General features: G+C 43.1%; 1 protein-coding gene across 4 annotated transcripts in view; it reads left to right on the plus strand.

The window, feature by feature from the left end:
- Positions 1 to 4,654, plus strand: part of LPAR1 (lysophosphatidic acid receptor 1) — a 94,267-nt gene extending 89,613 nt beyond the window's left edge. For all 4 annotated transcript variants that reach the window (XM_064176690.1, XM_064176694.1, XM_064176692.1 and 1 more), the window contains one exon: positions 1,358 to 4,654. In XM_064176690.1, coding sequence (XP_064032760.1) covers positions 1,358 to 1,659 — 302 coding nt within the window. In that variant the 3' untranslated portion in view covers positions 1,660 to 4,654. The remainder of the gene's footprint in view (positions 1 to 1,357) is intronic.
- Positions 4,655 to 13,285: the final 8,631 nt, after the last annotated feature.

Genomic DNA, 13,285 nt, shown 5'->3' on the forward strand with positions numbered 1-13,285 from the left:
CAAGCTCAGTTTATTGATACTTCTTGGTATTTATAAAGCCTGTGTGTGTGGTTGCCTGCTTGGCAACCAGTGACTGTAGCCTGGCACGCCCAGCATGTTTGCAGAGCCCTTTGGAAAACATTCTTCTGTTTCGTGTAGGTAAGTTTGGTATGCAAACAGAAAGGTGTCTGCACCGCTTACAGTCACCACCACTCAAGCTGCAAATAGCTGGCACCCTCTTGGCAGGCATGGTGAAAATTCCGCTTGCTATGGAGGCTGACTGTAGACAGATGCTAGACCTGCAGAGGATGGTGCTGCAGGGAAAACCAGAGGCAATATGTTAACAAATAAATACCAGAGTCACAGGGTAAGCTGTTTGAAAACAGCACTCACTGGGTAGTACTGGGAAGCCCTTATTGCTGCTGCCTGCACTCAGCATGCCTGCTGATGGTAAGACCTTGGTTTCCACCTCGGTCAAGCAAGTCAACCTGGAAAATCTCAGGAGCACCATCTTTGTTCAGACACAGTAGATGTGTAAGGGTTTCCCCAGTGATGCTTGTATTAAAAGTCTCTTTTATCTTGCAAGGAGTTAGCATCTTTCTTTAACTCATTACTTCCAAAAAAGTGCAAAGCATCTGGTTTTATTTCTGTGTTGAACTCCGGATTTTGTTTTGGCCCATATTCCCTTCAGAGCTTTGCAAATCAGAGAAAGGAGGGGGAAAGCATTTTAATCAGGGTAAGGCTCTTTGGTATTTACACTATTGAAGCCCGCGGAGCTTCTGAATGTCTATTGAATAGAGCCCTAAGAAAAGAAGTAGATCTGTTGAAGGGACAGCATTTCAGTGCAAGAAGGATGTGTGTTTAGGACTTTCCATTACATAATGGGGCTGAAATAGATTAACAAGACCCAGGCTTTCTTTTTCTTGAGAATTGCTGCCTGTGCCACTCTTTCTGTCTTACTGATGCTTTGGTCACAGCACTCACAGAAACGTTTTCTTTGTTGTTGTTAGTTTGGGAAGTAAATTGCAGCATTGTTTCTCCTGATCAAGAGATTGATTAGACAGAGGTCTCTAGCTGGAAAAAATGTCCCTCATTAACAACTTCAAATGCAAATGTATTTGCCAAGCAGTTTCACTTGGTGAGTGTGGAGGGGAGTGCCTTGCTCTTTTGATGTGCTGCCCGTAACCATTTACAGATCTTTGAAAGGCATCCCTCTCATCAGGTTGGTGAAGAAATAGAGTGGGAATGATATTCTGGAAAGACAAGAATTAAGTGTTACCCCTTCCAATTGGATGATTTTCATGGCATTTTGATGAGTAATTGCACATTACTATATCTGTGGGTTTTGGTGTGTTTTGTCTGCTCTTTCTCTTCTTAGGTGCTTTCATAATCTGCTGGACCCCAGGATTAGTCTTGCTGCTCCTAGATGTTTGCTGTCCGCAGTGCAACGTCCTGGCCTATGAAAAATTCTTCCTGCTCCTGGCAGAGTTCAACTCTGCCATGAACCCCATCATCTACTCCTACCGGGACAAGGAGATGAGCGCAACCTTCAAGCAGATACTCTGCTGCCAGCGCAGTGAGAGCGCCAATGGCCCGACTGAAGGCTCAGACCGGTCAGCGTCCTCACTCAACCACACCATCTTGGCTGGTGTCCACAGCAATGACCACTCAGTGGTGTAAAACCTCAGCCAGCCACGTGGCTGACGAAAGGCAGCGGGGCTACGCTGCGGCGCGGGGTGGGTAGGCGTCTCCGGGGAAGGTAACCCACTCACAAGTTTTTCTCAAACACTAATGGACTACAAGAGCTTCTTTTCCAGGGAGCGCGACACACCGGCGCAGTATACTTTGTCTGCAGGACTGGCCGTGCTGCAAGGCCTTTGATTTCTACTTTCAGAAAGTAGAAGGCAGATGCCTTGTGGTGGAGGTCATCAATAGCCCGTGGAAAGCCTTCCCGAGACTTTGTCAGACTCTGCTGCGTCTTGGTGCCAGTCTGAACCAACTCTGATTAATTAAGCTTATACCTGCTTCACCGCATTTACATGTAGCCACTTAGTCTTTTTAAAAAGGGAGTAAAGGGGATAAAAGTATGCCTATCATTTAATAGACATGTAATATTTATCACCATCAGCATGCTTGTGATGAACATTTTCTGTGCAGGGAGTAAAACTCTGCTCTAGTCTTCGTATCCTTAGCCACAGTGCCCTAACTACAGTAAAAACTAAAGTATTTTCTTCTAATACAGGCAACAAGAAGATGATGGAAACTGGCTCTTCTTACCTTCGTTACTGGTGTTAGAGAGCATGCATGTTCTGTGTGTATGCAGATTGTTTTAATTACGGGGTGGGGGGAGGTGAAAAAAAAAGGAGAAAAAAAAAAAAGCTCATTGTAAAGTCTGCAGGAAAGTAGAAAAGCATAGACTGTATTCCAGTGTTTGTTTAGATTATGAAATAAACAGTACTCTAGTCACAAGGTATTTAATGTTCTTTTTTGAAGTGTGGTGTGACATGTGTAATAGGTGAAGGGTCCCAAGTCTTTTTATGGACAAGTTCCTAAAGCACTTCCCTGAAGCTCTTACAGGCGTACAGAGTTAGTAGATTTACATACATATATATATATATATGTATTACTAGAAGGTACTTTTGGCATTGGAATGCTTTTCTTATTCATGGCAGAATACAAAGGGATTTTTAATGTGAAAGCAGTTTATATGTTTGGAGGTTTTTTGGTTCTTTTTAATAGAACCTTTCTTGTAACTGAAAACAAAACACCTGCATTTTTGCACTGAAAAAATATTTTCAGGGTATCTCTTAAGTCAGGTAGCCCTCATTTCAAAAGCAGTGGGCTACTGAGAACATAACTTTGTTTTGTTGTGCCAAGACAACATGAGCAGTCATCTGCTGCAAGTGGTTACACTGTGCTGTGTATGGTGCATGTATCAGTCCATATAATAGCTATGCATGCACATGGTTGTGAACAGCTGAGCTGACACATGGGGTCCTTCACGTGTGGCTGTTTCAAGAGAAATGCCACTTGTGTGAATCTCTATTACCGAGAGGCACTGATGACATTAATTAGAACAACTTGACAGGGGGGAATGTGAGCAAAGATGGGATCTTGCAGATAAAAAACTTGGGACCTTTCTGTGGGAAACTGTTCTCCTAACAATGTAAAATATATCTCAACAGTAAATTCTTGGGGCTGTTTTCCTTGTCATAATTTGGCTCTCTGATGACAACAACAACAACAACAAAAAGTTCCAGAGTGAAAAAAAAATAGAAGTGTATTGTTCAGAGTACCATATGGGAATGTGACATAAGGGACAATATTCTTCCATTTGGGAAGGGAAGAAATAGAGAGAGGAGGGTCAGCCCAGCAAAAAAAAAAACCCAGGTTTTAGTATCTCTTTTTTTGAAGAGATGCTTGGATTTTATGCTTATAAGCATAAATTTACTTGGAAAAGAAAGTTCCTTGCTGAGGGATGGAAGATCATTTGAGCAAATTGTCCTTTGCTGCTTCACTAAATAAAGTGAAAGTTTGGTCACTGCTTTCAGTAAAACAAATTCACCTCTACTGTCAAGCCAAATGTGTGTGGACACTGGAGTGGAGTGGGCAGAGGGGATAAACACAGCTTTATCTGCCAGTTAACCAAGGTATTGAATTGCTTTGCACAAAAAAAAACCTTTCTTTATTTTCCTGCCTGTTTTTGAGAGTAGGTGAATGTAAAGGTTGATTTGTGGTTTTTTTTTTTCATCCATATACACTCCCTGTGGATATGTGTACTCTCCACTGTACTGAGAAAGAGAAGAGCAGGCTATATTAACTTCCTCGTTTAAAAGCAATTGCCTGCTAAGCCACTCATAAGTTTGTCTTAGTGCCTGTGTGATGGTTGAGCTAGTGCAGGTAAGCAGAAGACAGGAGAGGCTGAGTGCCTCCAAAGACAGGGGACATATGACTGAAAAGCAGTTTCCTTTTCTCAACAGTGCCTATAGTTGCTTTCTTCCCTGGATCCAGGGAGAGCACGGTTTCTTGTCCCCAGGTTCCCCACATGAGGTGAGGGGTATGACTGACCATTCCAAGTGCCATTTTTACTGCTGTTTTCATGTTCTATGTTGAATCTCTCCTGGATGGGATGTCAGGATGATATTAAGAAATAGCTAATAGAATTAGTACACCCCAGTGTACTGTGGTGGAAGTGTAATGGTTTTGGAGAAGCCAAAGGTGAAGAATTTTAAACAAGGAGTGCAATCATTTGTAACATGCAGGTGGCTCCAGAAGTCCCTTGTGAAGACAGATACACAGGTGGAAATTGCTGCCCGGATACAAGGATCAGCCCTTCTCAACAATTCACGAAGCTGGGCTTTTTTAACTCTTGACAGCAGTTAAATTTCAGTCTTGGGGTAGATTTATCCAGGAGCATTTCTGGCAGCAGGTGGCTTTTTCTTCTGAAAGGTGAAGTGCAGTGCTTTAGATCAAAGACAGCAGGATACAAACATTGCTTGTACAACTCCACTAGAGGAACTCACCAAGCATGTTTAAGAATTCAATTAGTGCTTTGTTTCATTGACATGATCTCCCTATGTCCTTGAGAAACCTGATCTGTGGATTGAGCGTTTCTTTGCAAGCTTATGAAATTAAAGCTGCTGTGAGCAAAGAGAATAAAAAACAGAGCTTGGAATAGAGGGATTCATTCAGTCTCTTCATTAGAGTGGTTCCCATGCCACTTGGTTTCATCTCAAATGTTTTCTACCTTTTACTTCTACTTCAGCTTCATTGTGCAGTTTTAGGACTTGCTTCTGCTATGTGGAAACATGGTGTAAAGTGCATAGGGAATTAAAAATTGCTCCACTTATTTTTGCTTATCTCAAATCCTTCAAAAGGTTTTAGAAGACTTCTTAAAATACCAGCGATCCTCCCACAGTCATTAAAATTCTTGTTGCTGGCTGCCTCTGGTCCAAGTAAATCCTCTTGAGGTTCAAATGCAGTGGTGTTTGTTTCAACAATTGCAGTGGTGGAGAGTTGTGCATTCAAAGGAATATAAATCATGAACTCATCTGCAGGTCAAAGAAAATGCTCTGATTTTTCTACGAAAGGTCATGAAATAGAATTTCAACTCCCTGTTGCTATCACTTTTAAAGAGGGACTGGTCTGCAGAGGTGTTCATCACAGCATTTACATGTCATTCTGAAAATGCACTCTGTGTTTGACACACATTGCATTTCTTCCCAACCACCATGTCCTCTGGCGTCTCTTGATTGCTCACCAGGATGCTAAACACCGAGGAGACAGCTGGCATGAGGAGGAAGGGCAGATCTATGAAGTACCTTTTCAGTGATTCCTGAAACCAAGCACACCTGTCTGACTGTAGTAAACCAGTAATGAAGGGTTTTCAAATAGTTTCCCCAAGATCTACTACTAAATTTTTAACTCTGTCTTTGCAAAGAAGTCACAGCTGTGGCATGACTTAAGCTGGCAGTGAAGGCTTGGTGTAGGTCACTCACCTGTCCAGCCATGTCTGCTCAAGGAAATATCCCACTTTCTTCTCTGTTTTTATTCTCTTGAAGGATTTTCCAAGAAGTTTTTCACCCTGATCTAGTTTTCTATGTCTATGAGAGGCAAAAGGAAGTTGGTAGGAAAAAAAAAACAACCAAAACCCAAAAAAAATTCCCTCCCAGAACCCAGCAACAATAACAAAACAAAGAAACAAACAAGAAACACCAAAAATAAGTACCAACAAAACAAGGAAATTAAACTATGCTGCTGTCTTCTGAGACATACGGAAATCCAACCCCACTGATAAGCTGCTGGCATTTCAACAAGAGAGCCTCTATGAAATGTTCCTGTTTGCCTGTGATAAACTTCTGATAACCAGAAGTGTATGTGGGAGACTCAGGAATCTGTTCACTTGTTTTCCTGATTAAACAAAAGCATGTTTGTAACTCACAGGCATGGATAAAGCCAGTGAGGCTTGGCAAAAAAAAATAAATAATTGGTATTTAGTGCACTTACTGTAAATATTTAGAGGTTGTATCCAGTACAATAAAGTATTTAGCATGTGCAATGTGGAGTGTGCAAGAAATACCCTTCGTTGGGAGAGCTGGTATTTTGGCTGTGGAGGGGAGTTACTCATAAAAGTGTGTCTGTGTAGAGGCATGGACTGGTCTGTTTCAGGAGTGAAGTAGAACAGAGACAATAAAGGGACAGAGCTTACTTCATGCAAGTTAGTTAAGAATTAATTTTCATCCTTATTTCTACCTGCCTGTCTTTATTCCTTTCAAATCCACACTTGGATCGCTTAACCTCTAGCCTGTGCTTGCTTCTCTGTAGAAAAGCTTTCCAGAACAGAGAAAACTACTTATTTCCTCTTTCCCTCTTCATTTCTTTCTTCCTCTTCCCTCTTCCCATCTCATTTCTCCTCCCATTACCTTGTTTTGCTGTGCACAGACATGTTTTTTTTCTACTCTGTGCCCCTAGTTTTGATTTAACCATAGAAGATGATACAACGACTAAACCAAAGCTGCTCAGCTTATGTATAGAAATGAAGCTGTCCACACAGACAGATTTGCAAAGCCATAGGAAATAGGAAAAGCTGGATGCAAAAATAAATAAATTATTACTTCAGTGATGTTTGAGCATAGCTGGTTTAAGACTCTATGCTAATTCCTATTTTACATTTGAAGAGGTCTTAGATGAAGGTCTGATTCAGTCCCTGCCTTTTGTTAGAGACCCATAACATTTATGCACTCAGAGAAGCCAAGTGTCAGAAATTTGGCATTCCTAAGGTAAGAGTTCAGTTCTGGGCCCTTCAATTCAAGAGAGATGTTGAAGTGCTGGAACATGTTCAGCGAAGGGCAACAGGGCTGACGAAGGGCCTGAAACACAAACCCTATGAGGAGAGGCTGAGGGAGCTGGGGTTGTTTAGCCTGGAGAAGAGGAGGCTCAGGGTTGACCTCATTGCTGTCTACAACTACCTGAAGGGAGGTTGTAGCCAGATGGGGGTTGGTCTCTTCTCCCAGACAACCAGCAACAGAACAAGGGGACACAGTCTCAAGTTGTGCCAGGGGAGGTCTAGACTGGATGTTAGTAGGAAGTTGTTGCCAGAGAGAGTGATTGGCATTGGAATGGGCTGCCCAGGGAGGTGGTGGAGTCACTGTCCCTGGAGGTGTTCCAGAAAAGCCTGGCTGAGGCACTTAGTGCCATGGTCTAGTTGAGTGGATAAGGCTGGGTGCTAGGTTGGACTGGATGATCTTGGAGGTCTCTTCCAGCCTGTTTGATTCTATGATTCTATGATTCTAAATGCATTAATTACCACCTGAGGCCTTAGTAAACACAAAACTATAAAAAAGGAAGAATTTGATTTTTTTTTTCCATTTCCCCAAACCTTGTTAACTTGTAACTAATGCTCTAGTGCTGAGCTTTCCATGGTATGACATGTGTAAAGTAAAGCAGCCCTGCAGAGCTTGATCGCTGGACATAACATGCAAAAAGCCAAGACACACAATTGCTAAACAAACCAGGCCTGCTGAAAATTGCATGGCAGTGCCTCTGGAGTTCTTTATTTGAAGCCCTGGATCAGCATTTGCTGGCAAGGTTGGGCTGTTTATGTGACAGTCTGCTAACATTAAATACACAACACGTGCAGCGACGCAGGACATGGCCCCAGCACGCAGTAGGCAGCATGCAGAGCAGGAGCTCTGAGAGCCAGGATGATGATGCCCAGAGTCCATGGCATACTCCCCAGCACTGAGCATGGGATTACTCGCATCGTGCTTTGTGCTTTTTGAGGTCTGCTCCTTCAGGTCAATCATGGCTGGACAAACAGGACTGCTGCAGGAGCAGATGTGACTACTTTTGCCTAAAGCCTTCTTCTTTACCACTTCACCTTCACGTGGTTCTGGATCTGCTGCTCCCTACTGTAGTTGTTGCATGATCAACCTCTTGTCAGAGTTGCTTGTTGCTCCTCCAGAGAGCCCCCCCAGTTCCTCATTTGTGTTGCTCAAAGGTAGGAAGGCTGTGCAGAGAGATCAGACAGGATGGATTGATGAGGTGAGGCCAGATGTATGAGGTTTAACAAGGGCAAGTGTCAGGTCTTGCATTTGGGTCACTACAACCCCACGCACTACTACAGGCTTGGGGTGGAGTGGCTATAAAGCTGCTCAGCAGAAAAGGACCTGGTGCTGCTAGTAGACAGTCAGCTGAACATCAGCCAGCAGCATGGTGAGGTGGCCAAGAAGGCCAACAGCATCCTGGCCTGTGTCAGGAATGTGCCCTGTGCTCAGCACCAATGAGGCTGCACCTTGAATAGTGCTTTCGGTTTTGGGGCCCTCACTACAAGAAGGACATTGAGGCGCCGGACCGTGTCCCCAGAAGGGCAACGTAGCTGATGAAAGGTCTGAAAAGCAGGCCTTGTGAGGAGCAGCCAAGGCAATGGGCATTGCTTTTCCTGGAGAGAAGGAGGCTGAGAGGAGACTTTATTTCTCTCCACAACTTCCACAACTACCTGAAAGGAGGTTGTAGTGGGGGGGGCATCCGTCTCTTCTTCCAAGTAAGAAGCAATAGGGCAAGAGGAAGCAGCCTGAAGATGTACCAGGGGAGGTTTAGACTGGGTATTACAGAAAATTTCTTCATCAAAAGGGTTATTAAGCATTGGAAAAGGATGCCCAGAGAGGTAGCGAAGTCACTGTCTCTGAAGGTATTTAAAAGATGTGTAGATGTGATGCTGAAGTACATGGTTTAGTGCTGGCCTTGGCAGTGTTAGGTTTGGACTCTATGATCTGAATAGTTTTTGCAGTATGAATGATTATGTGACTCTATGGGAAATAAATAAATACAATGCTTAGAGAACAGGGAAGTGAAAAAAACAGTTGGGGCAGGGAGGCACAGCACAAGGAAAAACTCTCTGCCTTCTCTGCAGGATTTGGTCTGTGACCCTTTCAAAGTCTTGCTGGCAAGTTCAGGAATGGATTTTGGATTGTGGGATTTTTCCTCTCAGAAAGAACAATGCCCTTTTCATGGAATTATGACATTCTTTTTTTCCTTTCTTTCTTTTTTTTTTCTTTTTTTTTTTTTTTTGTCTGATGGAAGACTTTGTTGGTTTAGGTGTATTTCATTTATCAAGAGCTCAAAAGGACAACTGAAATATGGAGAAGCTTTCCAATTTCCCACCCACTCTCAACACAAACAAAATTAAACTGTCTCTATATAAATGGTGTTTTACCATTCAGAGATTGAAGGATGCTTCAAGAACTGCCATAGGCTGTGGGGGTGGGTTTTTTGGGGGGGTTGGGTTTTTGTTTGTCTGTTTGGGAGTCTTTTTGGTTGGTTGGTGTTTTTTTTTTTTTTTTGTTGGATGTTGTGGGGTTTTTTTGGGGAGGGGGGATGTTTTAGATTGTTTTGATTTTGGGTTTGTTTTTTTTTTACTTCTCTGTTTTTACAGAGTTCATGATATCTGGATATTTTAATGCTTGTCCTACCACAGATTTTGAAGTCTGTACATTCTTCTTGTCCTCAAGTGTCTCTTTGCAATCCTGCTTTTCCAAAATATGTAAACACTCCTTAGTTCAAGGGAGTTACTCAAAAATGTGCTTGGTTTGAGATAGTCCAGCTGCTGTTGCCTTCCAGACCCCCATCCTGTTTGCTCACACTGAGGTCTGATTTTGAGCCACGGCTAGATGCTAGCAAGTGACAATTACTTTGTTTAGGAATTCTTGTGTCAGGGGAGATGCCAGTGTGATGTATGTGTTCTTACAGCAAAGACATTATGTGCAGGCAAGCTGACTGCCCTGGTGGGCACTTCTTAAAGAGGCACATTAGGGAACCAGGCTATCCTGAGCTGAACTGAGTTAAGAGTTTGGAAAAGGCTTTGTTTTATGTCTTGGAACATCTTTCCTACATCTTATCATGGGCAAGCATAGAGGTGAGTTGTTGTTTAATCTTCAGATCATCTGTCCTTTCCCCTGTTGGTCAGAGGTACACACACTCCTGTCCGTGGCACTCCTACTGTCAGTGGAAGGAGAAGTGGGATGAAGAGTGCATGACTTGGGATAGACATGGGGGCAGAAAGAGGAGAAGATCTGTCATAGGTCTCAAGAATGGTCCAGATCTGGCCAGCACAAGCTTGCACTAACCTACTAGTATCAGAAATGCCATGTGGGCTTCTAGACCTCAAGTTTTGTCAGTGCTAACCGTTGGAGGTGTCCAGCAAAGACAGAGGAGGATGACAATGACAACCACAACTACAGTAACTATGAGGAAGATTCTGAGCCCATATCTGAGAAAATGAAAGGTTAAAATGTAGTCCTGTGGACATCTGTACAAATCTGATTCTTGTCATTACTTTTATCTGTGGCTCTTTTGCCCTTCCCACATCACTTACCTTAGATATCCAGGCTGGGACATTCCTCTGGGGGGCATACAGTACCCAACAAATGGGGATTCAGCAGCAAACAGACTTTTCAAGTTGCTGGCCAAAGGGTCATGTACTCACAATCTGGGTTGGTGATAGCTTTAGTCGTGGAAATGGCAACCTGTTGTGCCTGTGACCATGTCCCTCCTCTGCTGGGACAGAGAGGATTTCCCCATTTTGGGAAGGGAAAGATCTTTTTGAGATCTCAGTTTCAGCAGCCTGGGTGGGGCCACTGAGTGTGAGCTGGTGAGTATTTTGGGGAATGGCTGCAAGGGAGGACAGCCTTGTGCAGGGGAAGGGATTGCCACAGATCTGGGCATGGTCGCATCAAGCTTGCACAGACCTATGGCAGCAGGAAGAGCGTGCTGGAAATAGAAGATGCCGACAGTTCAGAAGCACTGATCTGCCTTCTGGGTTGTCATTCCTGAAAAACATAGCTTGGGGGGGAATAAAAAATAAAATTGGAAAACCCAACCCACACTACAAAACATCTTTTCAATCCTCATGGTTAAAAGCACAATCCATCCACACCAAATCTACCAGAGGGAGTGCACAGGACAGAAAAGCAAGAAATGGGGCCCTCAACTGTCAGACCTCTTTTCTTGTCAGCTGGACACATGCTTAGTGTCAGTGCTGTGATGTCTATTTTTATCTGGGAACACCAGGCAGATTTAATGACTTCTTCTAAGTGCACAAATAAAACACAATTGCAACACAGGCAGTAATTTCACTTAGACAAACTCCATGAAATCTTGCAGGATTAGAAGACTTCCACTTAGCACTGTGTGATTTTTTTTTTTTTTAATTATTCTGCTTTTATATTTCTGTGCAGAAAACTGAGAGACTTTTTTTTTTTTTTAATTTTTTTTTTTTTTTAGTGAACAAGGTGCTGCAAAATCCAGGAAAAACACAAAGAACAACTGTAAAGGGAGAAATGATTTTGTGTGTGTTTTGTTTGTTTGATTGGTTGGTTTGGTTTGGTTGGTTGTTTTTTTTAATTGCCATCCATAAATGACAATTTCCTTTTTTTTAAACAGTCTAAACCAGGTGCTATAGAAAGGTTGCAGTCCTTAAGAACTGCCCATGCCATTTTATGAATTTGATCTATGCTTAGTGAGCTCAGGGAAAGGTACATGGTAGGGGAGGTTTTGTTCACCCTCCCCAGTTTCTGTCCTGTCTTGGCTGTAGTGGTGGAGAGAAAGGCCAAAGGGGGCTGTGGAAGGGAAGGGGAATGCCTATGTCTCACCAGAAGAGAGAAGAAGACTAGGTGAGAGGGAAGGGGAAAGACAGCTGTGTCAGGAGAGCCTTGGCAGGGACAGCAGCCACAGGTAAGCCACATGGCTGTGTTGGAAGAGAGATGTGGTAAAAATATGTTTGTAAGCAGTGATATGAAATGGAGCCAGACTGGTCTAACCTCTTCCCTGCCTTTAGTATTTTGTATAGAGACAAAATCTCTGTTTGGGATACAGCAGAACCCAACCAAGTTGGGATGGAAGAAATTATATACTCATAATGAATCCATAATGTGGATCATAGTAATTGCATACCTGTCCCAGAAAGCAAGGATGTAAATTTTGCCTGGGCTGAGGCTTGAATGGCTGTTATCAGGAAATGTCAACTGCAGCGTTCCACAACGAACTCAGGAGGGATTCCTCAGCACTGACTTTAACTCCTGCACCACAGCTGTAACTCAGCCAAGATGGTTGTGTCAGAGAACATATATGGCTTTGTTGCTATGAAAGGGTCGTACCAGGAAGGTGGGAAAAATGACAGCTCTGCCTCTCCAGTGGCTTGCAGGAAGGTTGAACTGTGGCAGCAGGATGTGTCCCACAGTAGATGCTACTGGTGTTATTCATTCACACCACATGTTACAACAGGCTTCAAGATTTTCTTTCTCTTCAGCATTTGACTAGCATTTTGGAGGTTTACTACACCACAGCTGTAGCCAAACTACACATTTTATTAATAAGCAGACAGCAGGTAGTGATGTAAGAAAAAAACATCTAAGTCCTCTATGCAAAATTCAAGTTACTATTTTTTCTAGTGTACAGTGCTATAAAAGAAAGCCTTCACAGCACAGAGGTAATTATTTTAACATTAGTGCTCTGTGCCTACACTGGCAAGTCTAGCATTTCCCCAAAGAACTCACACAGCTGCAGAAGCATAAAGTTTTGGTAGAATACTTTGGCTGAAGCTCAAAGGCACTTTTCTTCCCAAGTGCCCTAAGTCGCACACAAATGTGGCTCCACTCATTTTGCTGAGTAGAGTGGAAGAGACACAACTCTGCTTGTAACAATACATCCGTGCTAGTCTACCATTGCTTGTGCCAGTTTAGGTTATTCTGGTTCAGGGACCAGAAGAAACTGCACTGGTAAAAGGTGCCTTTGTTCCAGTGCCTCATGAAGGTGCAGCTCTCGAAGCAGAAACATTACACTCACTCCAGCATGCACCAGTGAAATTTCTCTGGTACAGGCCATGGGCTCGTAAGTAGCTCAGACGGGTTTGAAAATATTGCCCTTCATCCAAATAAAGTAAAAGAGCAGCCAATATTCAGAGTGAGTGGCTTTGCTAGTAATGTTCCTTAAAGCAACCTCCCACATACTTCCACCTTCAGTGAGTAACTCCTTAACTGAAAAGTCTGGAGATGGTCCAAGCAAAACAGTGTGTTTTTCATTAAGGGGGGGGGAGGGAATCACACAGTGTATAAATTTGCTAGGAAGCCATGTTGTGTGCTCTGAGCTGACAGTGACATACGTGTGATTTTAATAAAGGAAACCGTGACTTCATTAGTTAGCACTGCCTGTGCAAGTCAAACACAGAATGAAAAACAAAGCAAATCCACTCATTCACCAAAGAATTGCTCATCAGTGAACCTACATGAGCCTTTGTAATCACACCACCAGG

Source organism: Pogoniulus pusillus, chromosome Z (genome assembly GCF_015220805.1).
Source record: "Pogoniulus pusillus isolate bPogPus1 chromosome Z, bPogPus1.pri, whole genome shotgun sequence".
NCBI classification, from domain to species: Eukaryota; Metazoa; Chordata; class Aves; order Piciformes; family Lybiidae; genus Pogoniulus; species Pogoniulus pusillus.